The 27,971-nt window shown below is 54.2% G+C and overlaps 1 protein-coding gene across 1 annotated transcript in view; it reads right to left on the bottom strand.

Moving 5' to 3' along the window:
• SMAD7 (SMAD family member 7) overlaps positions 1 to 19,333 on the bottom strand; it is a 31,305-nt gene extending 11,972 nt beyond the window's left edge. Inside the window, exons 1-3 of the mRNA XM_032309669.1 lie at positions 17,102 to 19,333; positions 15,744 to 15,797; positions 9,744 to 9,818 (exon numbers count right to left, since the gene is read on the bottom strand). Coding sequence (XP_032165560.1) covers positions 9,744 to 9,818; positions 15,744 to 15,797; positions 17,102 to 17,714 — 742 coding nt within the window. The 5' untranslated portion in view covers positions 17,715 to 19,333. The remainder of the gene's footprint in view (positions 1 to 9,743; positions 9,819 to 15,743; positions 15,798 to 17,101) is intronic.
• Positions 19,334 to 27,971: the final 8,638 nt, after the last annotated feature.

The raw sequence follows: 27,971 nt of genomic DNA, 5'->3' as shown, positions 1-27,971 counted from the left end.
TACTGATTAATGAGGGGGAGGGGCCCGTGCTGGCTGAGAGGCTGCCCAGGGGCTGGCCAAGGTCCCCTAGCACCTTCTGGAGACCCTTCCTGGCCTCCAAATTTCACTCTGCCTACTGTGCAAGGTAGACACTTTCAATTTATTAGGGGCCGGTGGAAGCTGGGGCGGGGGTGAACGGGACAGGGTGACAAGAGCAGCTTGTGACCTCTGAGAGGCAGACGCAGAAAGGTGCGTCCAGAGAGCAGAGTCACCGCCCGGTGTCATATTGTTTCTGTTCCTGTTGAGCGGCCATCCCAAGTTCAAACTAAAAAGGCAATTCTGAAATGAACAAACCCGAGAGCCACTGAACAGTCCCTGGCCAGCGAACTGGGCCTGTCTGCTGACAGGAACTCCCAGCCTGACAAGATGAAACCGGAGTGGAGATCAGTACTTTCCTTTCCTGCCCTGGATCAAACCTCACACCAAACCAGCTCTCAGACTGTTCGGGCCAGTGGGGTTCCACAGCAGAGCGAGAAGATCAATAGAGCGAGTGACCTCCACGAACGGAGCCCTCCGGCAGCGGGGGGCGGGGAGAGCGTGGAAACGAACACGCTCTGGTCACTGCCTGTTAGATCACCTCACACAACCCCACCGCATGCTGCTGGCATCTCAGAATCGGCCTTGACCAGCAGATTTAAAATTAAAAAGCGCGAGATGCATCCCTAAATGGGTGCATTCAGAACCAGAGTTCTAAAAGGAAAGTCAAGCTCTAGGGCTTTCAGATTGCCCCTGCCCTGTGACTGTCCAGACATTAATACTATCTTCGGAGACATCAGTGTCTCTGTGGCCCTTCTCCCCCGCCCCACCTAACCCCCCCCCCCGCCCCGCCCCGCCCCTGGGCTATGGTCCCACAACCCAGCCAGGGCGTGGCCGGTCACCTCCCCCCACCACACCATACACCCAAGTCACCTCCCCTCACCACACCACACACCCAAGTACTATCAGAGTCTGGATTATAACTGTACCTCCTAATGCCACTGCTGTTATCTTAACCATCAAGGGGAGGATGGGGGAGGGGGCTGGAGCGGGAGGAGACAGACCTCTATTTATCCACCAGCTTTGTTTTATCTCAACTCTCAGCAGACCACACAACCAAAGCAGAGGCAAAAGCCATTGAGAGCAAAGCTCTGCCTACCCTGCGTGCTCAGACAATCCCTCCAGGGGCCCATCCCTGCACCTCTGCCTCGTCTTCCAACACCTCACCCCACCGCCCGCCTGCAGAGCCCAAGGGTCCTGGCTCATTCTGTCCCGTGGAAACCGCCTGAGAAGCTGCCCTCTCTCTGTAGTCCGGACACAGCCGAATCCCGTTCCTGAGCCCTCTACCTCACTGACCCAAAAACACCTCCAGGAAAAATTTCTACCAGGGGCCCCCAAACTGCATCCTCCACACCTCACGGGGCCTAGCACATAGTAGGTACTCTATTAAATCATCACTGAATGAACGAACCAGAGACCTGCTGGCTTCCTGAAGCGGCTGGGAACCCCCCACCCCACCCCAGCTTTACACCGGCCAGAGGGAGGTACAAGTGAACCTAGCTGGGAGGAGCAGCACTCCTTCCAGCCAGGGGTCAGCCAAAAAGGTCCAGGCCCCACTCCCAGTGCCTGGTGGGAAGAGAGAAGCCCCTGTCCTCAGCTACTTCCCAGCCAGCTGTGGCCGATCCACAGAGAGGGGTTTCCAAGCCAGGCGCCGGCCCGGCAACCTCTGTGGGCACACCACCTGCCCACAGCATTCTGCCTTGGCGTCCTGCTCTGTTTGGACAAGTTCCGCTCACCGAGTGTTCTCAACAATACTCTTACACACCCCACGGCTCTTGTTGTGTTATGAAAACAAAACAATGCACGCTAAGGGAAAAAAGCTGGGGTGCGGGGCGAGTGAGTGGGGAGCCAGAGCATGGCACACACGAATCTCCTTCGGGTCTCTATCCTAAAGGGGGCCCCTTCGCAGCACACGCTGGGGCACTGGCCTGTGTCACCCGAACAATGACATCATAAGGGGGAGGAGGGGGGCTCAGAAACCCAGAGATGAGTAAATGGAAATTGTGTTTTTATACCCAAGGACAATATCCCACCTACTTCATACCGCGTGGGGCTGTGGCAAGCCCTCTTGCTGGGGGAAGCTTCTGGGTGACTGGTGGGCCCCATCAGCCCCCTCCCCCACCACTCCTCAGGAGTGGCCCAGAAACGTCTCAGAAGGTAAGGAATTCCTGGGGGTTGTGGGGGTGGACACGGGGCTGGGCTCTATGGCTGGAAAAAATCAAGGCAGCCTGGACTCCACACCTACCCCATGCCAGGTACCCATGTTAGGGGAAGGCAAGGCTGGGGTGGAGAGCTGCAGGCACGAGCAAATTCTTACCTACCACCCCCGACCAAAAAAATAAGTTTTGGTTTTTTTTTTTTCTTTTGCAAGTTAAAACTGAGCTAATGACACTGGGTGGGGCTCCGTGTTGAGGACCTCAAGCAGCCAAACCAAAATTCACTTCCAGCCAAGAGCTGCTTGGCCCCACCATTTGGGGAAGGAAACTGAAAAAGTCATGAAAAGATTCTTTAGTGAACCAGGAAATAAGGCTGCAGTTAACATTTCAACTGAAGGTGACCCTTCTGGTCAAATATTTTTTTTAATAATAAAAATAACAAAGTTCTCAAACAGCCCCTTTCTTCAAGAAAATGGCCTAAAAGTCCTCGTGGGAGTGGAAGGGGGTGTTGAAAACCCGAAGAAACAACACAACAACAACAACAAAAATTCAGGGCTGGCCTCCTCTTAGACACTACCTTTTGCGAACAACTTTTTTTTTTTTTCTGGAGTTCTTCTTATAAAAGGAATGATGCAATTTCCTGTCTTATCCCAATATTTCCTGTTCACTTACAAGGTGAAAGTTATCACTGTTTTAAACTGTCCTGAACTCCACAAAAAGCTCCTTTTTCCATCCAGAGCCCCCATTCCCAGCACAAAATCTCCCCACCTTAGAAGGCAAACACCTTTTTTAGAGTTGGCTTCATTAAAAAGTCTCCGAGCTCTGTGTGGCAGACAAAATCTCCCGGATCACAGCTTCCCTACCCCAGATCCCCAAGGACACCCCACAGGCAGACGTGGAAAGGGGCCGGGGGCAGCCCTAGCGTGTTTGGGTACAGCCGTCGCTGACCAAGTCAATGTTGCTTTCTTGGTATGTTAGCCACTAAATTGAGAACTGGACCTCAGCTGTTAATAATATCTTCCCGCTGAAAATAGCCCCAAGAGGAAGCCTCTCTGTGACAGTAGGCACCCGGCCAGACTCTGGGCTAGCCATTCAATCCCGCGCAAGGAAGATGGTAGGACCAGGAGTGACCTCCCAGTGGCCGTGATGTACAGTAACCTTTCACGAGGCTCCTGCAAAGGGAGGGCCCCCGGGGAGGTCACCCGCCTCCCTCTGCAGCCCTATAAACCTCAGTGGGGATGTCACACAGACCAGGGGTCCCAAGCTTTGGGGGATGGGGACAGCCCCAGCATCGTACTCGGTTTCCAATCCCCGGGCTGGCCAGGCAGCCGGGAACCAGACTGGGTAGACCTGGGGGGAAAATACTATCTGAGGCAGAGAGGAAACAAGAGCACTCACTTCCCTTGCAAAAAGGTCAGGCTCGGAAAGAACCACAGGGAACTTTCCTGCCTCTCATTTCTGCAACCCACATGGAAAAGGGAAGGTCAAAAAAAAAGAAAAAAGAAAAAAACAACACTGAGAAGTGCCTGCTTCTCCCCACTTCTTCAGGGAGTTAAGAGTTAGAGAAGACAGGCCCATCCACGGGAGCCCCTCAACCTAGGAGACCTCAGAGGTATTATGGGAACAAGCGCTTGTCAACAGTAGCTCCCAGGTACCTAACACAAGTGTCTCCATTTTTATTCTCTGGAATCACCATTCTTGATTACCCAAGTATCAGCATGCATTTAAAAGTGACCATAGGGGGATGCCTGGGTGGCTCAGTCCGTTCAGTCACTGCCTTCAGCTCAGGTCATGGTCCCAGGGTCCTGGGATCGAGTCCCACATCGGGCTCCTTGCTTGGTGGGGAGCCTGCTTCTCTCTCTGCCTCTGCCTACCACTCTGCCTGCTTCTGAGCGCTCTCTCTCTCTCTTATTAAGCTTTAAAAAAAAAAAAAAAAGCTTTATAAAAAAAAAAAGTGACCACAGGTCACTACTTTTAAAAATTGGGGTAAAATACATGTAACATAAAATGTACGTTAGTGACAGAGTGCATTCCCACAGTTATGTAAGCATCAGCAATACGTACATGGTTCCAGAACATTCTTTTCGCCCCAAAAAGGGAACTCTGTCCCATGGGCCACTTTTACAATCTCATTAAAGGGCAGAATCAGCTGGAGGAAGGTGCCAAGTTAACACACCTTGTGAGGCTACTCATCAAGCAAAAATCCTATTTGAGAAGAGGTTCATTCAGTGAGATACTCAAATTCTTCGCTAGAGAGAATGACACCTGCGTGGCCACCAAGAGAAGGCACAAGAATCCACCCCCCCCATCACCACCACCACCGCAGGAACACAGATCTCTCTGCCCCTCCTCCCAGGGCTTCCTCAACTTGTCAGCACCTGGGGAGCTCCACATCCTAGAAGCCCACCTGCACACCGTGATGCAGAACATCCCAGGGTTGTCTAACACGCAGGAAAGTCTGGGACCACCACCCTAGGCCTCGTGTCCCCCCCACCTGCTTTACAGTTGCCACTGTGGGTTCCAAGCCCAGACTGAAGCGAACGGCTCAGGCTGGCTGTCACGCCACACTGGCAAGAGCTGGATTTCAGGACAGCAACAGCAATAAATGCAAAAGAAGCCAAACTTGAGCAGGACTTTAGCATTTCTTCCCTTTCCGTTGTCCTACTTGCTTGGAGCTTGCCACAGAGCCCCCTCCCCCGCAACAGGTCTAGAAGTCCACCTGGCTACAGCCAGGCTCTGCTAAGGAAAGCTCTAAGGAGGGTGGTAAGATTTCACGTGCTAGACTACAGCCGGACGTGACCCTGGAAACTGGCCCTCACCTGGCCCTCTCCCCCTCTGTTGGGAGGCCCTGTTCTGCCTTGGTGACAGAATGCAGGAGGCTGCATTCTGGCCAGTCCTGGCCAGGAGAGCAGCCCAGATTTGCTCCAGAGAACTTCGTCTCCCTGCACTTAACCCCTGCCTGCCTACCTCATTCTTTCCAGGACAAAGGGGATTTCATGAATGAACCTACATCCAGGGCTGAGAGCATGGCCCCAAGCGTTGCAGATGCCTGAGCTGCTGTCCAGGACTGGTCTTCACGGGGGAGTGGGTGTGCACCAGGTGAGCTGGTCCAGGCCCGACTCATTACCCTGGCATTTAGGGAGCTGTGGGCTGGGTCCCTAGAGATCCAGACTGTCTGGAGTGAGTAGGCAAGGAGTTCACTCACAGTCCCATGTGCTGGTACAGCTGACTCTCCCCAGCGCCTGCTTGGATGAGCTCAGCCCTCCTTCTCCACCACCACCACCACCACCGGGCCCTGGCATTAGAGACCTCAGTGAAACCACAAGCTGCTTGTTCCCAGGCAGAGGAAGGAGACATGAAAAACAGACAGGCACCCAGGTCCAGATCCCCAGCGTGCCATCACCATTCCAAGCTGGACAGTAATAACTGTTCCCACGGAGCTGATGAACTTTGCTTAGAAACAAGATGGAATCATCTTTCCTAAGCTACTTGGTTTGAACCGAAGTTGACCATGGACTGAGCCAGAGCACATGTCCAGATTATATACAGCTAATTTTGACGACTTCCTTCTCTGTAGCGATCACAGATGCCAGCAGGGATCAGAGACAAGGAAGGGACAAGCTCCAGGAGCGCCCACGGACCTAAGCACACTCCCATCACCCGGAAGTGGGAACGAGAAGCCATACATGGTCTTTGTTGGTTTTGGGTTTTTTTAAATACATGGCTCTTAAGGCCCTCCCCTGGGCTGGTGGGACCATGTCTCTCCGATAAGCAGGACTCTGACAGCCAAGAGTTGGGGCTCCCTCAACCGCACTCCCACCCCCTCAAGACACATCAGTACCACATCAGCATTGCCCTCCACTTCCTTCCTTGAATTCCACAGTGGCATCTCTCTGGGAGTTTAAGAAAAGACGCACTGCTAGCCTCCAATCCCAGCCCCAACTAAGGCCAGCTCCAGACAGGAGTACGCACAGGGAGGACGACGGAGGACAGGTCAACGGCCCAGAACCTGCAGGGGTAGAGAGACGGTGTTCCTCTAACCCACCCAGGACAGGACAGATGAGCTAAAGGAAAACCCCACAGCGAACTCCAGACAGAGACTGCAAAAATGGCAGCTTCTAGCACATGCTTTTGTATCACTGTACCACCAGTGATACAGGCAAAACTCTGGGAGCAAAATCCTCCCGCTTCCACCACCGGGCCAAACCCTAGAAGCTTCCCCTCTGCCTCAGACCTCTCCCAGGCGGGTCCTCCCCAGGCCAGGACCTGGTCCAGCGTCAAGGGCCCACTCGGAAGCTCCATGCCTTTCAAAAAGCATCACACAAACAACTGAACTTGCGCGGCTGCCGAATCAGGGCCCAGAACCAATCCACAAAGCACCCCCCGCACTCCCAAAGCCCATCTCCTCGTGGAAAAGCTGCTCTGCCATCCACCTACCCCAGGTGAGAGGAAGGAACCCACGCCTCTCCCACAGCCTGCCTGGGGACCCCTGCCTGCTTATGCTGGTGCACAGTCGTCGATCTGTACGTCTGCAGCACGCACAAGCGCGCGCACACACACACACACACACACACACACAAAAAACCATACACCAAGCAATCCATCTGTCTCAGAGAACCGGCTGTCAGAAATGAAAGTACAATCTCCTGGAACCGAGTCCCAGCCTTCTAAAAATGTGCCGTTTTCCCAGACTGAGGAAACTTGCCGGGGTGGGGCGTGTTTCACTGCGAAGTCCCCAAGGCCTGGGCCCATCGCCTCCCCGGCCAGACCCAAGCTGCAAGGCTGGATTCCAAACGCAGGCAGCGGGCCCGCGCCCAGGGCTCCCAGCCACCCACTCCCCTTCGCCGCAGGAGAGGGAAGGGCCAGCCTCGGAGTCACCCCGGCAGTTCAGGAGGGGAATGCCTTTGAGCACACCCCCACCCCAACCTCCGAGGCACCACATTTTCACATGTGGCTGCTTTTTCTTTCCCTTCTTCCCTTGCCAAGAGAATCAAGCTCTGGCTCCCGCTCCCGACCTTCCTCCCACCCTAAACTGAGCCCCATTCATGAAGCCTGCTCTCAGCCAGGGCAGGACAGGAAGGAAACAGCACACAGGGCCTGTGAACGACACACTCACAGAGGTTATTTCAAGGGGGAGGAGGGGGCAGGTCCTGGCGGCCGCTTTCACCGCTCCCCACTTGACTGCCCGCTTGCCGCCCCCTTCCCGAAGCCGGCTCCCACCCTCTAGCCTCTGCTGACCCCTTCCCTTGGGCAGCCTCGTCCCACTTGGCCATGGGCCCTGCCCCATTCAGCCACGCCACCACCACAGCCCCCACCAGCCTCATCCTCCAAGGTGGACACACCCAGGCCACCCCCCTCCCCTGATGGAAACATCAACTTGGGGAGGAGGAGGTTTGGGCTCCCTCCATCTCCCTCATCCTGGACCCGGGCCATTAAATCATCTTTTAGGAGGCACCCTCGCTCCGAAGGGCATAGCTCCGGGCTTTCTCCATGCCCATCACCTCCCCTCCTGACACCCCCAAACCACTGGGCACCAACCCAAAAAATCAAGTTTCTTCCAATTTCCCCACACAACACATTATTAATAAACTGCTCCAACCCTGAACGGAAAGAAGAAAGAGCTCAAACTTTGAAGCCTTGGGAATTAGTAAATTAAGAGCTAAAATTCAAAACAAATGCTCTTTCATGTGGGGGCCCCCTGGTCTTTTTCCTTTTGCAGTTTGGTTAAACCACTGGATCCCTTCAGAGACAACCGCTCCTCCCTAGCAGCTCCTTAGTGATCTAAATGGTTGCAATTACCTTAGGGGGCAGCAGTTAAGTCACTGTTTTACCCACACACCCCTTCCCCCGTTTGGGGAGGGCTTTGGGAACGTGAACCACCCATCTCCGATGGGGCTGCCTGGGGCATGCTGTGCTGTTGTTTGGCTCTTGGGCCAAGGGAGGAGAAGCTCGGGCTGGTGTCGTCACTTCCCCCAGCAGAGGAGACAGACAAGATGTTATCAATGAGACAACCCTTCCGAAAAGCCCCCCCCTTTCAAAAGCTACCACTTCCCTTGCTTATTTCATGTGGTTCGAAGGGGCTGGGGCTCCTCCCTACACGTTCAAGATCTAAAAAATAATCCCATCTAACAACATCCTGAGTGTGTTCTTTTGCCCAGACCCTCTCCTCTTCCTGGCCTTCTTTCTTTCAGGAACTTTCTCCGTCTTAGAAAGCAGAGAAGACGCAGTTCACACGTTCCTGCAAATTGCCAAGTGTTCCCCGCTTCACCGCTCTGGTCCAGCCCCGTCCTCAGGCCCGAAGCCCCACCCCCTCTCCGAGTCCCCCGCTCCTTCCTGCTCACTCCTCATTAGGAGCTTTGTGTAAACAAAACCCTCCTGTCCCAGACAACAGTCAGAGTATATTCTGCGCTGAAATAAAAACAAACAAGGGTCTTCCTAAAGGCGTCTTCCAAGCTCAGTTCCCGGGGAGAGCCTAGGAGGGTCTGGCCAGGATGAGCTGAGCATGACCATGGCATGGAAGCAGCACCTGACTCCCAGAAGTCGCCCCACAGAAGGGGGTACACCACAGTACCCCCCCAAGATAAATTCTACTGCTTCCATCCAAGCCGCCATGATCCTATACCAATGTCCCAAAGCAAGAAACGACAAATGCATGGAACTCTGTGGAATTTCTCCCCCACGCCCCCCAACCCCCAGTCTACTTTGCCTCTTTGCGCTAGCGAGCTCTCAGAAAACCCAGTGACGGCATACTGGGGTGCAAAAATCAGGTGTAAACCGGATGTCTTCAGAAAAAGAGGAAAATGCTTCCCACTTACACTGCTAAATGAGTTTCTCCAAGTTTATGACTCTCTTCTCCTGCCTCTCAAGGACAAGGATGCTGGCTCCCCAATGCCCCTCCCTCAATTCCGTGACCCTTCAGCACTGGCATTCCAGGCCCTCCAGCACACCCATGGACCCTGAGGAAAAGCTTCCCTCCCGGGTAAGCCCTCTGAGATCTACAGTCTGCAGGGCCTCCATCCTGTGACTCCCAGGCACAGATATGCACTAAGCTAGACCGGGAATGGAAACTTTCACAGAGGCATGGAGGACATCTATGCAGGATTCCCACCCGTTATCTCTCCAAGTTCCAGAAAGGTGGGTCCATCCCTTTCAAGCTGCTCAATCATTAAGGACAAGTCGGAAAAAGATTTAAACCCATCAACTAATGAGACCCCAGTCAGCCAAGTACAACCCCCCTGAGCCAGTAGCTTCTTTCACAATAATCAGGAAACAGCACCCCGCCAGCCTGCAGCTGCTGGCCCCCACTTCCTCATCCACGGAGCAGGCACAGGGGACTACAGAATGACCAGCTCAGGGGCCTAAGTCAACACGGATGCATCCAGTTTAAGCACATACAAGTGAGAATTAATCCCAAACCCGTGGGGACAGCAGCAGGCCACCCCCATTCCTCCAGCGTCCAGTCATTTCAAGAGGTCTTGAAACTGCCAGGAAAAATAAGGGAAAATGTCTCACCTGAAAGCCCCCCAGGGGCCAGATAATTCGTTCCCCCTGTTTCAGCGGAGGAAGGCACAGCATCTGGACAGTCCGCTGTGGATTTGAGAATGAAAGAGAAATAAATAAATACACAAATAAATAAAAACACCAAGATGAATTTTTAAGCACATTCTAAACAGCTTTAAAGAGAAACCACACATTCCAAGCAGCTGACTCCTGCTGCGACACTGATTATTAACGGACTGCTCAGGCTTCGCTGCCCACGGCAATCCAGACCACAGCACCTTGTCACCCGTCTGGGCTCCAGGCAGCCAGTTAATCATTGGTCAAGTCAGGCTCCATCACAGACTGGCTGGAAATTTCTCTTTTATTGCAAATCCCCCATTGAGAAAACCAGGTAGTTCCCAAGGTCAAAGAACGCCTGGGTTCTGTTCTCAACCCCCACTGCGGTCTGCCTACCAGCTATCGCTCGATCAAGGGTGAAGACTCTGCTCAAGATCCTGGGGCCTCTCTGCCACTCCCACAGACCAGTCTCTCCCTCATCTTGTGAAAGATAAACTTCCCAGTTCTTTAGGACTTTTTCAAGACTGCCCTTGGGCTAAAAAAGTCTTTTTTTTTTTTTTTGAATCTTATTTATTCCAGGCTCCCAGTCCACGCCTCGCTGAGCAGGGAGTCCAATGTGGGGCTCGATCCCAGGACCCTGGGATCATGACCTGAGCCAAAGGCAGACACTTAACCAACTGAGCCACCTAGACGCCAGCTTTTCCCTTTATAAATGACGTGTAAGTAGTATGGGAAAGCGTACACATCTCAGAACCACTCCGTGAATCCTACTCGTGTACATGCCTGCATAAAGCCACCACCACCAGATCAGGACAGAGAACATCTCAAGGCTCACAGGTGGAGGGGAAATATTCTACCTCCTTCCAGGACTGGTCCAAACTCCTCGTCTCTAAAAACCTTCGTGGGCAGCCCCAGACCTGTAAGCTCTCCCCCCCCCCCCCCCCCCCCCCCCGCTCCCTGCCTTCCCTGTCCTCGGCTCCCATAAAATCTTTCTGGCACCCAGCACTTGGGAGTTCCCTTCTGCCGTCTTTGCTGATCGTTTACCTTCAGATCCCGCCTGTCCTAGCCAGACTAGAAGCTTCTCTTCAACATCTCTGTCACCCTCGGGTGCTCAGCAGTGACCTGAATGTTCACGAGGATCATTAATGACAATTCTACCTGAGAAACAGACTCGACAGTCTCCCTCCAAGCAACTAAACAAACGAACAAAAAAAAAAGCCTCCAAACCACAACTAATTACGCCATGAAACAAAGATACACAAGACCCTGTAAGCTGTGTCACGCACCACTAACAATGCCAAACTTCCAGAGAGCCCTAGAAAAAGGCTAGCTCAGGAAAGAGGCTTCCTGGTGTCACCCAAACACACAATTCCAGCCCCCCAACCACCCCAGGTGACCAGCACCATGTCCCCGGGGTAGTGTCCTAACCAGCTTCCCACTGGATCCACTTGGCCAGATGGGCCAATAGAAGCCAAAGTCAAGAGCAGCCCAGAGGCAAGGAGCCCATCAACAGTCTCTATTCCCCTCCTCAAAGAAGAGGTGAGGGGCTGAGCAGGGCTTAACACAGGACCCCAAAACCACCACCTCTGGGTTTCTCCCACCTGCCCCTGCATTTCTCTGTGGCTGAAAGAACAACTTTTCAAAAATTCTCACCAGGGGAAGGGGGGGAGCGCAGGCGCCGCAGCAGTGGGCAGGGGAGAGAGAAAAAGACGGCGTGTAATCTCGTTTTATCAGGGTGAAGTGTAATTCCTAACAGGAATATACAGTTTTACAGGATACACTTAATCAAATGCAAAACAATAGGGGGAGCAGGAAATGGAGCTGCTTGTTAACTGGTGGAGACCCTACGCTTTCTAAACTACTTTGATGACCTTCACCATGTTCTAGAGATAGGCCCTACCTACCCACAAGCGGAAGACACACCTCCCCCACCCCCGTTAAAGATGACAACTGATCCACTGCCACGGCCCCCTGCCCTCCTTCAGTTTTGGCTGGCTCGGTCCCAGGGGCCAAGTGTGTTTCAAAGGAAGAGCTCAGCATCTCGTGGGGCAGAGCTGGGACCACATTCAGGGTGTCAGCCCCGCTCAGATCAAAGGTAAGCCAGGTCGGCACCGACAACCACAAGCGTTTTTATGAAATGGTGCTCTGCCCTTCTACAGAGCCTTTGATCTCAGGAGGGATTTACAAACATTAATTAGGCCTCCCTACCACCCCTGTGAAGTAGCAAAATATACCTGTTCGACCCGCACCCGGGTAAACTGAGGCGTCCCTGACAGTCCAAGGGGCCACCCAGTGAGAGCTGGGCCATGCCCGAGAGCTCATCTCGCCCCTCCCAGAGCTCTCCCTCCCCAGGCATCCCCGGCCCCCGAAGGTAGTCAGGCCAAAAGTCCCAGCATCCAGCCTGACCTCGAGCTACACAGCCAGGGGCTCGCAGCTCGTAAAGGTCCAAGAGGCCACACACCTCCATCCCTCACCCACTAAAAATCTCCAGCAAGACAGACCTCCAAAGTTAGTGTCTCAGTCTCTGCCCTGTGTCACCGCTCTCCAGAGCCCAGGCTACACACACACACACACACACAAGGTCTAGGCCATTCCTGGCTCTCATCCATTGTTAAACATTACCAAGCACCCAGTTAAGTGCTGGGTTCTCTGGGAGGAAGACTATCCTTAAAAGACGCTAACCTGGGGACCAGCCAAGGAACAAGCTGTTCAGAGGGTACAAGGTGAGGGAGCTGGAGATCCAACTTCTCTCACCGAGAGAATGATTCCTGGAGAGCCTGGATGCTCTGTCAACTTAGTTCTGAGCTTCGTTAAGGGGCACCAGAGCCAGAGGAGCTCCAACCCCGCTCCCTGCCAACCATAGCTGTACCCTCAATGCACCAGCTCTGCCCCCTATCACAAGCCCCATGAACCCTGGGGACAGCACAATCCATGGCATCAGAATCATTCACATTTTTAGACAGGCACATCACCAGGCCTGTAGAATGAATGAATGAACCAGTTAATGAGCCAATGAATGAATCATTTAACTCTTCACTCTTTGATCTAGATTTAAAGAGGTTTGGAAAAGTTAAAAGGCATGCGTTAAGAAGTAAAAACAGGGCTAGATCCCAGACTTCCCAACTACGCTTTGGAGGACTGATCCACCCAGTGGGTACCGATCACCTGGGTCCCCAGCCTACTCAAGTAGTGTCTCCAGCAAGGACCCCCTCCCATCGCCCACCAGTCAAGCCCTCTCTGCACCATTAGATACAATCCGGAGGACACAGGGAGCGGAGCCCACAGAGCACTCCCCTCAGCAGCCCCAGGCCATAAATCAACTGCTACTCTGAAACAGCACGTCCTTATCCCTTTGGGAAGGGAGGGAGTCTTCTTGACTTCAAATAGCCCCAAGTCCCAGCCATCTTGCCCCTAGGTTCAGTTAATGTCTAACTCTTTCCCGGAAAATCCTGTTGGTTTGCAGCCGGCACCCACGTCTAGAAGCTACCCCAGGACGGCCTGAACCACAGCAAAATAGGAGCTCCCAGCTTTAAGCCCTGGAGTTCCTCCAAAGGCTGCAGAGGTACCAGGCCCCAAAGGCCTCTCTTCCCAAGCTGGAGACTTCCCAGAAGGGATTCTCTTAGCTGTGCGACTGGCTAAGATTTTAACAGTTGTCCATTGTAAAACCTTGTAACTGGTTCTCACCTAATCACCCAAGACCAAAAATCCAGCCTAGAGCTCAGACGCTTAAGAACGCAATGAGCTGATCTCAATTCCCCAGCCAAGTGTTCTCCTCCCCTGTGCAAAGTGAATACAAAAACCTGGGGCAGCATCCCATCTGTGTGTGTGACTTCAGGGCCCGGGTCCCTGCCCTATCTCCAGCCCCACCATTCCCAGACCTGGCTACCCGCCAGGGTATGAAGACAATTCTTGGTTTTTGGGGGGGGGGGGGGGGTTTGCCCCTTTAACCACCTCCTGCCCCTACACAACAGCTCCTTTTTTCATTCTTTTGTTTTTGTTTTAAACAAAACGTTTTTGGGTGAGTAACCAGCTGTTTGAGTTTCCGATTGGCAGGCTAATCACTTCCTATTGGCTGATCTTGAAAACTTTTCTCCCCCTTGGAAATGGCACACTCCTGTCTTTGTGGCTTCTCTGTTTACACACATTTTGCTACCTAACGTCAACACTTGCTAATGAATAAATCTATCACTCCACTCACAGAAAATGAAGTCCTGGCCTGACAAGAGGACTGCCTGCATCCTATGAACGGATTTATCCTCATGTCCCTGCAGGAGACCCAAGACAGCGACACCTTCCCTTTCTATGCTTTCAGGTTTCCACAAGCATTTATCGACCCCTAGTAATCTTTACTCCTGGGGCCAAGGTGAATGGTCTTTCTCTCCTTTATGGAACCCCTCCAGATGGGAAAGATGAAGTTAAAACCAGAACAGGGCAGAGATTGGCCCCTTGTAGGACAAACCTCACAAACACTGGGTCTCGATATCGAAGCCCAGCCAGAAGCCCAGCCAAGCTCCGTTCTAGAACAGAGCATCGTGGTGATGTTTGTTACAAATACACAAAGCCGGTTATCTCCTCATTAATGACCATTTATCTGGTGTTTTGTAAATCGAAAGCAAAATATCTCAGGCTTTGCAGGCAGTGGTTAGCGCAGCACCAGGCAGGCAGCAACGCCTCCCGACTTCAGGGAGCGGAGGAGTCCCGGGAGGGCTGGCTGCAGAGCACAGGCTTCGGTTACACCGTTCATTAAAGTATTTAATTTATGACAACGCCCCAGCAAAACTTTTAATTAGTGGGGGGAAAGGCCCAACGGCCAAAACTCATGAGGCGGAAGGACTTGTGGAATTCCAAGAGAGAACTGGGGCCCAACCCTTCACGTCTCCTGCGCCCAGAACCTTGGCCAAACAAAAATGTCACAAGGGTTGCAGTTTTCAGGTACCAGGACATGGGCCTGAAGGCCCAGGTTACACACAGTCCCTGCTTTTCAGGGGGTGAATCCCTTCTCCCCTCACCGTGCAAGAAGGGGCTCGAGGACACTGGGGCCCATCCCTGTTGGCACTCCGGGTCCCAGTTTTCGCTGCCCCGCTGCCCCCTGGCACTGTGTGCCCCAAGGGTGAGCCCCTGCCCAGCCAGCCAGCAGCTGAAAGCAGACGACCGCAATGGGGCTGTGCCAGTCTCAAATGGGCTTCCGCTCTGGCCCCGCGCCACCCAGTGACAAAGCAACAGGCAGGCAGAGCTATGCTAAAAACTCGTGTAGTCCCAAGAATTCTGAGGAAACCCAGGGACGAAGTGACTTCCAGGTGTCCTCTGCTTCTGTCGCCTTCACTTGTTTTTGTTTTGTTTTATTTTAAAGCGGAAAAGTGTCCCAACCTACGGGCACAGAGGCACAGTAACAGAAAAATCATTTCCCTGATAAAACATGTCTACTGGCCAGGTAGGAAGGCTTGTTTACAGATTTTCTAACCTCTTACTTTCAACCGAAGCCTTCCCTGCCCCTTTGAAACAGTCTTCCCTCTCCTCAAATTATCCATTCTTCTCACTGACTCTTCTGGCACTCACAAGGTCTGCATTTTCCCAGCAACCTGTCCTATTTGGCGCTGGCAGACACTCTGCGTGGATCAAATTCCACGTGTTAAAGCTGAGCCAACACTGGTGAGAGTGAAAATACGTTAAAAAAAAAAAAAAGTAACAAAACGTTAAGAACACCTTTGCAAAAAAGAAAATCGAGATACACATTCATTCACGCACGCGCGCACACACACACACACACACACCCACCCAACCCAGCCACAACAAAAACAGAAAAATCCACCAAACTTCCAACAGAGGAAGCCCAGAATCACCTCGGGGCAAGCCCAGCGCCTCCCCAGAGCCGCTGCCTCGACAGAACGATCCGCGGTCTAGAGGCTCCACGTCTAACTTAAGATAGGAAGGGTATTTTTAAAATCATCCACTCACCAGTTGGTTTGAGAAAATCCATCGGGTATCTGGAGTAAGGAGGAGGGGGAGACTCTGGAATTAAAAAAGTAAGAGAAAATAAAGGCCGAGCCATGAGAGAGAAAGATAGAAACTTACGATAACAGAGGCATTCTTTCAGCCCAACTGTTTGTCTTAGCTGTGGGGGTTGGAGGCAGGGCCGCGAGGCGGTGATTGCCTTGATATTTAGCTGTCAGATAAACAAAAGAGGCCGCCTGGCGCCAGCCTCGGCGCTCCGCTCCTCCACGTCTGCAGCAGCCCCGCCGCCGCGCTCCGCCGGCCCGGCTGGAAAGCACCGGCTCGGCCCGGGCCGCGCACTTCACAGTTCACGGGGCGGGGGAGGGACAAAGCCCCCTCCCCTTCCCCAACCCCGACCCCGTCCGCCTTCCCGCCGGCCCGCCGGGGGCGCCAATTCACCCCCCGCGACCCCCCGCCCCCGCCGCACACGCGCGCAGAAAACTCGGGGATCCCCTTTCCCAGCCGACCCGGGAGACGCGCCCCAAGTGCGCTGGCGAACTTGGGAGGATCTGCGGGAGCCCGAGGCACATCCCCCGCCGCGCACAGAGACGTGGAGAAACGGGAAGCGGTGGAAAAGGCTGAAGGAGGCTGGGGTCTCAGAAGGGAGGCCGAGGCTTGGGAGGAGCAGGGGACAGACCACCTTACAGTCAATTCTCTGCTTTACTGTACTGGAAGAAGGGGAAATGCTGGGGATACCCAACTTCTGACCACTGGCTCTTTTCCATTCTGACTGCCGGACTTGAGAGTGAGAAACCCAGCTGGGCCTCCCATCCTAACCCCCTCTGCCCCAAGACCCCAGGGCTGCGCGGCCAGAGAGGATCCCGACGTGACTCTCCTTGTTTACTAAACGCAGAGACTTCCAGCCTCTACAACTCGCTTCTCCCAACCTTCCTTGGCGGGCTTGGACAGAATCCAACTCGGCCACACACCTCAACGCTTTTCCGGGTGCATGGGAGGCGTGACCCCCACTTCTCTGTGCACCCCCAGCTGATGTGGAAATAAAAGCAAACTCATTTTTAACCGCGTACCTGGGGAAAATGTGCCTAGAAAATGCCCTCAACCCACCTAGGGGCAGCAGAGCAAAAGAACCTGGAAAGGAACCCCCAGGAAATGCCCTTGCAGTTTCCCCGCGTCCTGTCTCCACTTTTGTCCCCAAAATCTTCCCAGGAGAGAATGTACACCCTTCCCAAGCAGCGCGCGCGCGCGCGCACAAACACACACACACACACGCACACGCACACGCCCCGGGGGGGTTAGGGGGTTCTTCCACTTGAGCGCCAGCGGAAGGGAAGGGAGGGGGTGCGCGCAGATCAACTTCTTACCTAGTTCGCAGAGTCGGCTAAGGTGATGGGGGTTGCAGCACACCAGCTCGGGGTTGATCTTCCCGTAAGATTCACAGCAACACAGCCTCTTGACTTCCGAGGAATGCCTGAGATCCGGCCACCTGAACACTTTGCACAGCAGGAGGGGGAGCGAGTAGGACGAGGGCGGCTGCGCGGGCTGCGAGCCGGTGGGCGCCCCCAGGCCCAGCCTGCAGTCCAGGCGGCCGGGCAGCAGGAGGCACGCGGTGCGCGTACCGCCGCGGGACTCCACGGCCTGGAGCAGCAGCTCCAACTGCCGTTCCTTCAGTTTCTTGAGCACCGAGTGCGTGAGCGCCTTCAGATCCGCCTCGGCGCCCCCGGCCGCGCCGGCGCCCGTGGCTGGGGGGTGGGGATGGTGGTGACCTTTGGCACCTCGGACCGCCTTGCCCAGGCAGCAGCCAGCCCTGCCCGCGCCGCCGCCACCGGCCCCATGTGCCCGGCCGTCCGTCGCCCCTTCTCCCCGCAGCTCGCCGCCTCCTCCGCCTCCCCCCGCGCCCTCCTCCTCGTCCTCGCCGCCGGGCGCACGGCTCCTCCAGAGACGCCGGACGAGCGTAGATCGTTTGGTCCTGAACATGCGGGGCGAGGAGGCGAGGAGAAAAGTCGTTTGCCGGCTAAGGAGCGAACATGACCTCCGCACACCATGAAGAAGTCGGGCGCCGAGTTGGGGCAGCAGGCGCAGGCGATAGCAGCAGCAGCAGGGGCCCGGGCAGGAGCGGCGGCGGCCCGAGGGGCGCTCCGTGGCATGCGCCAGTCTCCCGGAGACCGGGGCGCGCGCGGGGGCCCGGGGGCGCCCGCCGGGGCTCGGGGGCCTGCGCTCTGGCTGCCCCACCCCGCGCGGCCCGCGCCGTGCGCGGCTCTCGGGCCCCGGAGCACCCCGGAGGAACGCGGCCGCCGCTTCCCTGGGGGCGGCGAAGCCTACCCCAGTCGGCGCCTCCCGAAAAAGAGGCCCCCCCGCAGCGGCTCCCGAGAGTCGGGCTCGCCAGCCTCGGCTTCCTACATGGAAGATCCGCGGGGGCAAAAAACGAAAGGCGTTCGGCTGGGCTGCTGGAGGGAAGAAAAAGCCTCTTTCCCCCTTGCTAAGCAACTTAATTTGGGGGTGGGGAGAACAGGCAATTAAAAAAAAAAAAAAGCAGGCACGCGATTTATTTTTTTCCTCTATATCCTTAGTAACCGGATCTCCTCGAATTCCGTGCACACGAAGACTCGGGGGAGGGGGCCGAGTGGACTTCACCCCGCATGAGATGTCTGGCGAAATAGGAAGGCTCTCAAAAATCTAAGAACCAAATATGCAAAGCCCAAAATGAAAAACACCACCTCCTCGCACCCCCGGAGGTCTGGGGGCGTCCGGCTGGAGCTAAGGTTTAAAAAAAGAAAATGTTTACAAAGTAGAACAAGACGTTTGAGGGGTGGAAAAAAACGTATCCACGAGTTACATCCCCCTTTTTTCCTTACAGAGCCCCGCTGGTCTTCCTCTCCTTTTCTTCTGCCAAGAAAAAAAAAATCGTGTATTTTTTTAATCCACAGAAAGCTCTGGCTAGGCTGCTTCAATCCGCGGCATCTGGGTGTTTCAAGGGAGTCTGGTCTTTCCTCCCGCGCTCCCGGGGGCCCCGGTCCTCGGCGGGGACTTCCTCGGGGCTGGCGGGGGCGCAGGGGCAGAAGATGCTGCTGCGGCGGCGGCGGCGGCTGCGCCCGGCGGGGCTGACAGCGCGGGGGAGGGCGGCGCGGCGGCGGCGGCGGCGGGCCCCTGGCGGGTCGCGCGCTCTCGCCCTCCTGGGCGCAAGCTGTTCACTGACGCGGGGGCCGCCGGCGCCCCCTCCCCTAGCCGCGCCTGGCCGCCGGGACTCCCCGCAGGAGCTGCTCGCCCCGACCCGGCTGCGGCGGCAAGGAGGCCCGGGTGTCCTCACGCCGCCTCCTCCACCGAGACTCTCCTCGTCGCGCCCGGGAGCCTCCTTGTCCCCCGTCCGCCCTCTCCTGGCGCTCGGGTCCTTCTGCCGCCGCCGGGGGCTCGCCGCGCCCCACTCAGGGTCTCCGGGGCCGGACGCTCGGCAGCTCGGCGCCGGCGGGCTGGCTCTGTCTCGGGCAGCTCTCTCCCGCGCGGCGAGCGGACCGAGCACGGCGCCCGGCTGGCTCGGCTGGCGCGGCTTGGGGACAGGGTGCTCCGTGCGCTGAGCGAGTGAGCGAGTGTGCCCGCGGCTCGCCGCCTCCCGCAAGGCCTCCCGCCCCCGCCCCCTTCCCTCCCCCTTCCTCCCCCTTCGCTCCCCCGCCCCCAGCCGCCGCCACCGCCGCCGCCGCCTCCTCCCCGCCCCCCGCTCCCCCCCCCTCGGGCCCTCTGCTCTGCTGGTTCCACTGCGCAGTGGCGCGCCCGGCTCCGGCCTCGTCACGTGGCCGTCTAGACACCCTGTCGCTTTAAAAAAAAAAAAAAAAAAAGCGATTGTGTTTCGCAAACAACAGATCGGGTTTCTAAAAGCTATTTCTCCCCCCGCCCCCCCCGCCACCGCCACCCCCTCCCCAGCCTGCAGAAGGGGGACCACGGTGAGGAGGGTAAAGGTGGGGAGCCTTGCAGCTCCCAGAATCGATTAGCCCTGGCAGGATCAGAGGAGAAACGGGAAGACCCGACAGCACCGAGCAGGCTTCGCCGGCAGGTTTTGGAGCGGAACGAACCGGTCGGTGGCCCGATTTAGACCCAGCCCGGGAAGCTCAGCGGTGGCTGTCCCGCGCGCGCTCGCCCTAGCGCTTCATTCATTCGTTTTGTTTTAAAGGCCCTGGCGGCGGATCCCCTGGCCGCGCGGGAGGGAAGGGGGAGGAGAGCGCTGTCTCCGTTCAGAAGACATTTACACCGGACTGGACCCAGGCCCTGGGAAGGGTGCGCTGGAGGGAACAGCCGGGCCGCCGAGGGCGGGGAGGCGGCGCGAATGTGACCTCAGCGGCGGCCGCGCGCTCCCTCCCGCCCTCTCCCGCTCCGGGCTCGGGTTTCTAGGACTGCCTGGAGAAGTGTGTCTTGTGCACAGCTCTGGAATGCATTTGGCAGGCTGACGGGCTGCGAGGGGCAGCATCCAGGCGGGAGAAGGGGCGGGGGCGGGGGGGGGCGCTCTCCAGCCCGCCGCCCGCAGGTTTCCTCCGGAGCCCGGAAGACCTCCGGCACCCCGCCTCCCGGCGCGGGAAGGTTACCTTTCCTAGCCGACCTGCCTGGGGCATGCATATGCATGCGGGGCTTGTTTCTGAGCCCTTCTCGGCCCCGAAGCTTTCAAGGTGCTTAGGGTCATAGAGTTTATCGCCTGACCCCACGTTCGGGAGAAGCACAGACCCAGCTGGCAGGTTACTGCAAGGAAATGGGTAAGGCCTCCGAACGCACCGGACCAAGATGCGTTTATTTCGTGAAAGCTGATGGTACTGAGAAGCGAAATGATTTAAATATATACACATCACTGTTGACGAGGCCACTAGTTGGCATGGCGATCTAACCTCACAAATTATTCAGTGAAATAAAAAAATTTTAAAGTCATTTACAATTGTACTATCAGGACAATAATAAAACTCATGGGGATGAGATGAACGACGAATCTTTATAAAAGGTAAAACGTACTATTTTCATTATCCCAGCTAAATTATACGTTCTTAGAAGGAAAAGGGATAAATAGCTTTACAACCCCTTCCCGTCCAGCAACTTCAGAGGCCCATGATTTACCATACATCCTTAGTGAACATTTAGGAATCAATTCAGGACAACACAAAGGGGCATTTGGATCACTCCCCCCAAATCTAACAAAAGCACCTTTGGAGGTAAAAATGTGAGAGAAAATCAGTGACATCGATTACAGGGTCATCTCCAGGGAAGGGAGTCCTGAAGCTTATTCACGGCCGCAGAAATGTATGCAGGAGAGGGCAGAGCTGGCATTTTAAACATTTACTTTGAAAGGCCACATAGCTGCAGTTGCATAAGATCATTTTTATTGTAAATAAAAATGTTTCCTATTGAAAATGGCACTGAGACTGTGGGGGTGGGGGGTAACTTTGTAAAGAAGCACCTTGCAAAGACACCAGCCAACAAAGCCCAGAAGGACGTGGTCGGAGGGGAGGTGTGGCTCTGGGTGATCCTATCATCACACGTGGGAAAGACAAAAGAGACAGAAACCAGATTTCTGGGAAATGTATAATATAACTCATCTTAGAAGGGCTTCTTAAGAATCCCAGACTGGAAGTCAGAAAACGTGGTTCCAGGCTGGGGCTCTGCCCTCCTTGTGCAATAACTTGCACCAGTGGGGATCCTCACGTTCAACTTACACTTGGCAGGGATTAAAAAGCTTTCTGGCAAGTTTCCTGCCCTCTCAGGGTCCCATTCCTTCTCTCTGCTCTGGGCCTCGCTGGAAGATCTTTGCTTTTCAAGAGAGGCTAGGCAAGGCTGCAAAGCGACAAGAAGACATAAATAAAGAGAGAAATCAAATGTCATAATTCTAATGAACCATCTCCGCTAAGTGGAGAACGTGCAGAGTCTTTGAGAAATCTGGCCAGTGGTGCCAATACTCCGTGATGAGAGAGGCCAGAGCACACACACAGGGCAGGTAGGCTTAGTGGGTGTTTCAGGAGCTGAATCTGACGTCACAGCTTGTCTGAGTACAACATGCATATACTTGCAGAGCTATGTTCCCATATAGTGTAATTGTGGGTGTTTGAATTCAGGCGTCGCCTCTGCCTTACCCTCTGTGCATAGCTTTCGTCCATTTTACTACCCTAGGGAGATGAGGGGTGGGATGAAGGACAAGTTAGCTACAGTGAATGATTGGTCCTGCTTTATGGCTCCCGGGCAACCCCTGAATCAGTCGACATCCCCAAGCCTTCCTGAGAACCAGCCCCACCCCCCACAGCATTCTTGTTCCTTTCCAAGAAAGAAGCCTGGCCATGGAGGACCTCCTGGCCGGCTGGTGTGCCTAGAAAGGGAGTTCCTTTCCTTTCCACCGGAGTAAATGAGACCGACAAGCACCCTGTTTCAAACTATTCTGATCCTTGAGGAGGTGGGGGAGAAAGAAAAAAAGTTTAGGAGTTCACCAAACTATTGTGAATGAGTTTGATTCTAATCACTTGCTGGCAGGGAATATGGAATAAAATCTCTCATTTGCAGTTGTTTATTTCCTGTTGTGGCTTCTATTTTCATCTTTTAGTCACTTTGGTGATAGTAATCAAACCCTAATCACGGTGCAGCCACAAGTCACAGAGACCAAAATAACTTGCAGCAGAGTTCTGACAAACAAGGATGGAGTCAGCTGAAGACCTGGCTACTTCATCACTGGCCGCCGGCCCCCGGAGGACGGTGGGGGCTGCCACTTAACTGACCGCCCGGCTGAGCATCTAGGGGCGGGAGGAAACTGGAGGGAAGCTGGTCCAAGGCCCCTGGGCTCCCAGCAGTCGGGGGCCTGGGCGTGCACGAGGAAGACCTGCCGCCCAGCGGCGGACGCAGAGGAGAAGCAAGCGGACCCTCCACACTGTCAGGGGAGGGAAAGTGGGAATGAAAGAGACTCTGCCAACTCCACACCTACAGGCATCCGTCCACCGAAGCCAGCTTCTTCCTTTCCGTCCTTTCCTCATCGCCGGCGGTTCCGGGAAGAGAGGAGCCCAGAGGCCCCAGAGCACATGTGGGTGGGTGTGCGCTGGTAGGGCTGAGGACAGGGGTGAGGCAGGGAGGAGGATTTTCTTCTAGCAGAAGCCAAAAGAAGAAACCGTTGAAGAGGCCAAGAAAGTGTTGGAAAATATCGACATTTCTTGCACAACCGTCCCCTGAAAAAATGTGTGAGTGAGCTCTAAACCATCCTGAGCTGGCAGCAGGACAGATGGAAGCCATGGTTCATGCACAGAAGACCGCACGGGTGAGGCCGATGCGACAATCGGCGCTTCTTGGCTTCTCTTAGGAGAGCAAGAACGTAAGTGAATGAAAATGCATCTAATTCACAATCCAATAGAGATGTGATACGCCCCAACTCATCAAATATTCCTGCAGCACAGACACGCTGTCAGCTGATCCATACCATTTGCCAGAATGAGAAGAACATCGTTATGGAGGAATGAGAGAAACAGCCAGAAAAAGTAAAGATCGAGGACCACAGAGCCATCCAGATACATGGTCGTGTAGGGGATATGGTTTCCTCCAGGGAGGGGCACCAGCCGGCCAGCAGAGTGGGCTGGGAAACCGCCACAGAGAACTTTCTGTACCTTGATGAGTTTGGGCACCACGTGAATGTGTTACTTATTCAAAAAAATAGAGATTTCATTATTTATTATTATTTTTTTTTTAAGATTTTACTTATTTATTTAACAGACAGAGATCACAAGTAGGCAGAGAGGCAGGCAGAGAGAGAGGAGGAAGCAGGCTCCCTGCTGAGCAGAGAGCCCGATGCGGGGCTCGATTCCAGGACCCTGGGACCATGACCTGAGCCGAAGGCAGAGGCTTTAACCCACTGAGCCACCCAGGCGCCCCTTCACGATTTATTATTATTATTTTTTAGAAATCCCTGCCTGCTTTTCTCATTTCCTGAAATTTGCTGTTCTGATGTCCTTGTAGAAAAAGGGCTAGTTGGCAAGGTCCCATGTGGAAGTGAGGCCACAGACAGCTTCTCTCTCTGTGGGGCAGTTACTACAGGAAGGCCGATGACAACAGAGGCCAATGTGTCATCCCAGACGGCATGGGTGGAGGCTGCCTCGTCATGACCCTGGCAGGAGTCACTGAGGAAACACGCCAGTCCTAATCAAAAGTCATTCTAGATATCAGTCAGGTGCAAGTTCTAACCCAGGACAGAGGGCCTCGTAAAGACTGATGTGCGACGACCAGAAGTGCAGGAAGGAGCCTGCCCCATGTTCTGCCCCTGAGAACATGAGAGCTTTGCTTTTTAGAACAAAGTGTGTCCACATGCGTCTCCATCCAGTCAGCCAGCATTGATTCCAGACGAGACCACTAAGGGATCTGAGGGTGGTACCAAAGAGCCTATGCCCTCAAGAATGATCTAGAAGGGGGCTAGAAGTAGGGAAATAATCAGCCCTCACCAAACGTGACCAAAGCTTCCCCTGTCAGTAAATGCAGGTGCTTGCCCGGAGAATGGAAAACCAAGCCATTTATTCTGTCTGGGAGGGACAGGTGCAGAAAGCTTTCTCAAAGAAAGAAAGATTTTAGACTAACTAGATGGGCTGAGATGACTAACCGGGCAGAGGGGCTCAAGGTATGAACGGTCACATTCAAAAGGGAATCACGAAAGAAAGAGACAAACTGTAGTTTTCTGCCAACTTAGAGCTAACTCCTCAAAACCCACGCCGCGCTCGTCACTGCGCGTGTACTGCTCTGTCTAAAAACAGCCCTGAACCTCAGGAAGTCCGTGATGGAGGGGAGGCCCCTGCCGTCGGTGTTCTGGGGATCATCTCCCTCAGAATAAAGCTTTTTTCATAGAAAGGGATGGCAGGACCCACACTAGAACATCTGAGTTACAGGAAAGCTTCTCTTCAAATAACTGGAGAAATTTCCACGATCTCCCCTTCTCAGATCAACAGTTGGCCTCACCTGTGTGGGACTGGTTCGTGTCACAGAACGATGCCAGTTTCAACACAAGGGGAAGGGAACTTCCACAGTGAAGTAGGCCTCTGACAGCTCAGAAATGGGAGTTCTTAAGCTAATGCTCTCAAATGCCAATGGCAAAAAATTACTATTCACCACTGCAGCATACGCAGACATACGATTTGGATGATTTGCACAGGCACTAAAAAAATATTTTAAAGACAGCAAAGTAGGGGTGCCTGAGTGGCTCCATCCATTGGGTGTCTGCCTTTGGCTCAGGTCACCTCCCCAGGGTCCAAGGATCAAGTCTCACCATGGGTCTCCCTGCTCAGCGGGGAGTCTGCTTCTCCCCCTCCCTCTGTCTCTCCTCTGACATGTGCTCATTTGCCCTCTGTCTCTCTCAAATAAATAAATTAAAATCTTCAAGATATTCAAGATAAATAAATATATAGACAGCAAAGCAAGAAAATAAACCTTGAGCCTAACTTGGACGCCCCTTAACCAGCCCTGGAGTTATTCCCTGCTGTCCAGGCCTCAGGCAGCACAAAGTGGGGGGGGGGGGGGTGTCAAATGTGGGGGAGAGGGAGTGTCTTCATTTGGGCCTTCATTTTGACCTCAAACTTTCTAGCTCGTATCTCCTTTCCAGCTTGTTTGCTCTCCTCTCCGGAAAAAGACCCTGAGGGTCAAAGCATCCCGTGATGCTTCAAAACTACCCCCTCAAGCTATGAGGACTGCCGGGAGCCAGCAAGACCCCGCCCATGACTGACCCTGAGACCTTGATGGATTTTACCTTCACTGTCTACCTGCAGGCACCCACCTACCGTTGCCCCACCTGGTGCTTGCATAAACCTCAAGTATTTCCAGCCCTTCGGAGACAGTCTTTGAGATTCATCCACCATCTTCCCAGGATGGGCCTCCCTGAAATAAATTCTTATTTCACCACGCTTTTTTCCTCTGCCTCTGGATTTTTGACAGCAGGGAGTGGCTGGACGTGATCTGTATGGGACCCCTTCCGTCTCTTGCACCCCTGTGCTCTGGCTACAAAGCCACAGTGAAAACAGATGCTCCGTCCCACCAAAAAACAAAACAAAACAAAAACAGATTTCCTGCTCCTGGTAGAATTGGATTCCTGGGGCACCTGGGTGGCTCAGTGGGTTAAGCCCCTGCCTTCGGCCTCAGGTCATAGTCTCAGGGTCCTGGAATCGAGCCCCACATCGGGCTCTCTGCTCAGTGAGGACCCTGCTTCCCCCCGCCCCACCCCGCCTGCCTCTCTGCCTACTTAAGATCCATCTCTCTCTCTCTATCAAATAAATAAATAAATAAAATCTTTGAAAAATTGGATTAACAAATTAACCTGAGCTGTTTTTCTGATTCTCTCCCCCTCCCCAACCCCATTTTTATCTTTCCCATTCCAGCAGTCATTAGGAGATGCATTTGGTGCTCATTTCTGCCTAGAAAGTGCTGGGTAAGATCCAAGTAATGAGACATCTGGTCATGGTGAATCAGCTGGGGCTGTGTGCGGAAGGGGGAAAGGACGTCTGTAGTAGGAGCCCAAGTCATGCTGACCACACATGCTGGTCGTGGCCCGTTCTGGGACCCACCAAAGGAGCCCGGCCCCATGAGTGATGGTGAAGGAATTTCTACTGGTGAGTACCTAAGGGAGTAGAAGAGACCCTCAGCCCTGTCTTGGGATCAACTATACTTTTCTGCCATGACTAGTTTCGAGGCCCTAGGAGAACCCATTTCCATAGTCTGTCTGCTTGCTTCATCCAACAAACACCGCATTAACAACATCTTGTCTGTGCCAGACCTGGTGTGAGGTTCCCAGCACAAAGCCCTCACCCCAGGGTTGCTGGGTTCTGGCGTGGACACTGCTCCAGCACAAGCACTATGTAAACGAAGTCGTATACAGATGCTAATTATCATGATTATCATGGATTTTGAGGTGGGGGGCCCACCACTTAAGCTCATTTTGCCCAACCTTCCTGGTAGGAAATGAAGCTTTAACTGGAGATCAGTGCCCTAGGGGTAGGGTAAAGAAGGACGAAGTCACGTTTCTGGTGTCTGGGACTTTGTGTGGGTTTCCCTGGGACGAGCTGGGACAGTGGCAAGGAAGGCAGGCCAGCATCAGAGTTTAAAAGCAACGAACCCGATAAGCTTGGGAAGTCGTTTTCCTAGAATGAGAGAGCGTGAACACAATAAAAAGTGTTTCTCGTTCTTTTCTAGCATGACTATGAGTCAGATATATTTTCCTATGTCCTAGAAATAACTTTGTTGGGAATTACGGCCGGCAAGGAAGAAGTAAAGAAGAGGGCCACCTTCCTGGGGAAGGACGTGCCCAGCGGGTGGGGATGCCGTGTGTGGAGCTCAGCCCCCGTCTGCCACCAAACCCCCCAGGAACTTTGGCTGTGAAGACTTTCCAGGTTGGGGGGAAACACGATGTGATTTAGCATTGCTTGTCCGGTTGTCGGTGAGAGATCAGAAAGTGGCAGTCACGTGAGTGGGAGCTAGCAGCAGTTTTCAGGGTTACCTGGCCCAGATTCCAACATATGCATAGTGGGACACAATTTGGCGAGTCCAAAAGGACACGAAGAGGGAGAGTAAGGCTTCCTTCTTCAGGACCAGGCCGCACACACTCCTCCTGCAAGGCCACCTCCCCGGCCCCGACCCACTGGAGGCAGCCCTCGTTATAGCCAAAGAGGCAGAAACTGAGTCAGACGACCAGGCTCACCTGTGCTTTGAAGGGCAGCCCTACAGAGCCACCTGCCTATGTGACATCTCCCCTTGGATGTCTCAAAAGTGAGCTCAAGATTCTGTACCAAACAAGGGGTCATTTTTTTTTTTTTAAGACTTTGTTTATTTACTTATTTGACAGAGAGATAAAGAGAGAGAGAGACCACAAGTAGGCAGAGCGGCAGGTTGTCCACGGAGCAGGGAGCCCTATGTGGGGCTCGATCCCAGGACCTTGAGATCATGACCTGAGCCGAAGGCAGCTGCTTAACTGACTGAGCCACCCAGGCGCCCCCCAAACATGGGCTCTTCTTCCCAGAACCTGTTTCTCCTCCCGAGCTCCACTCTCAGAACCTTGCCTGCCTCTGTTCAGTAGCGGGAATCTGTCTTTCTCCCTCACTTCATACCCAAACCAGACTTCAGCACCTTGTCAGCTTTACCTTCAAGATGCCCCTCAACCCCTCTGTTTTTCCCCAGGTCCTCCCAGTGCAACCTGCACCAACGCAGGCCACCAGCACTCTCTGGTGAGTGGTGCACACAACGCTTTGTCCCTCGGCTCTTCCCTCAGAC

Source organism: Mustela erminea, chromosome 13, assembly GCF_009829155.1.
Source record: "Mustela erminea isolate mMusErm1 chromosome 13, mMusErm1.Pri, whole genome shotgun sequence".
Taxonomy (NCBI): Eukaryota; Metazoa; Chordata; class Mammalia; order Carnivora; family Mustelidae; genus Mustela; species Mustela erminea.
The sequence above is the reverse complement of the archived record's forward strand: the minus strand, read 5'-3'. Positions and strand labels throughout refer to the sequence as shown.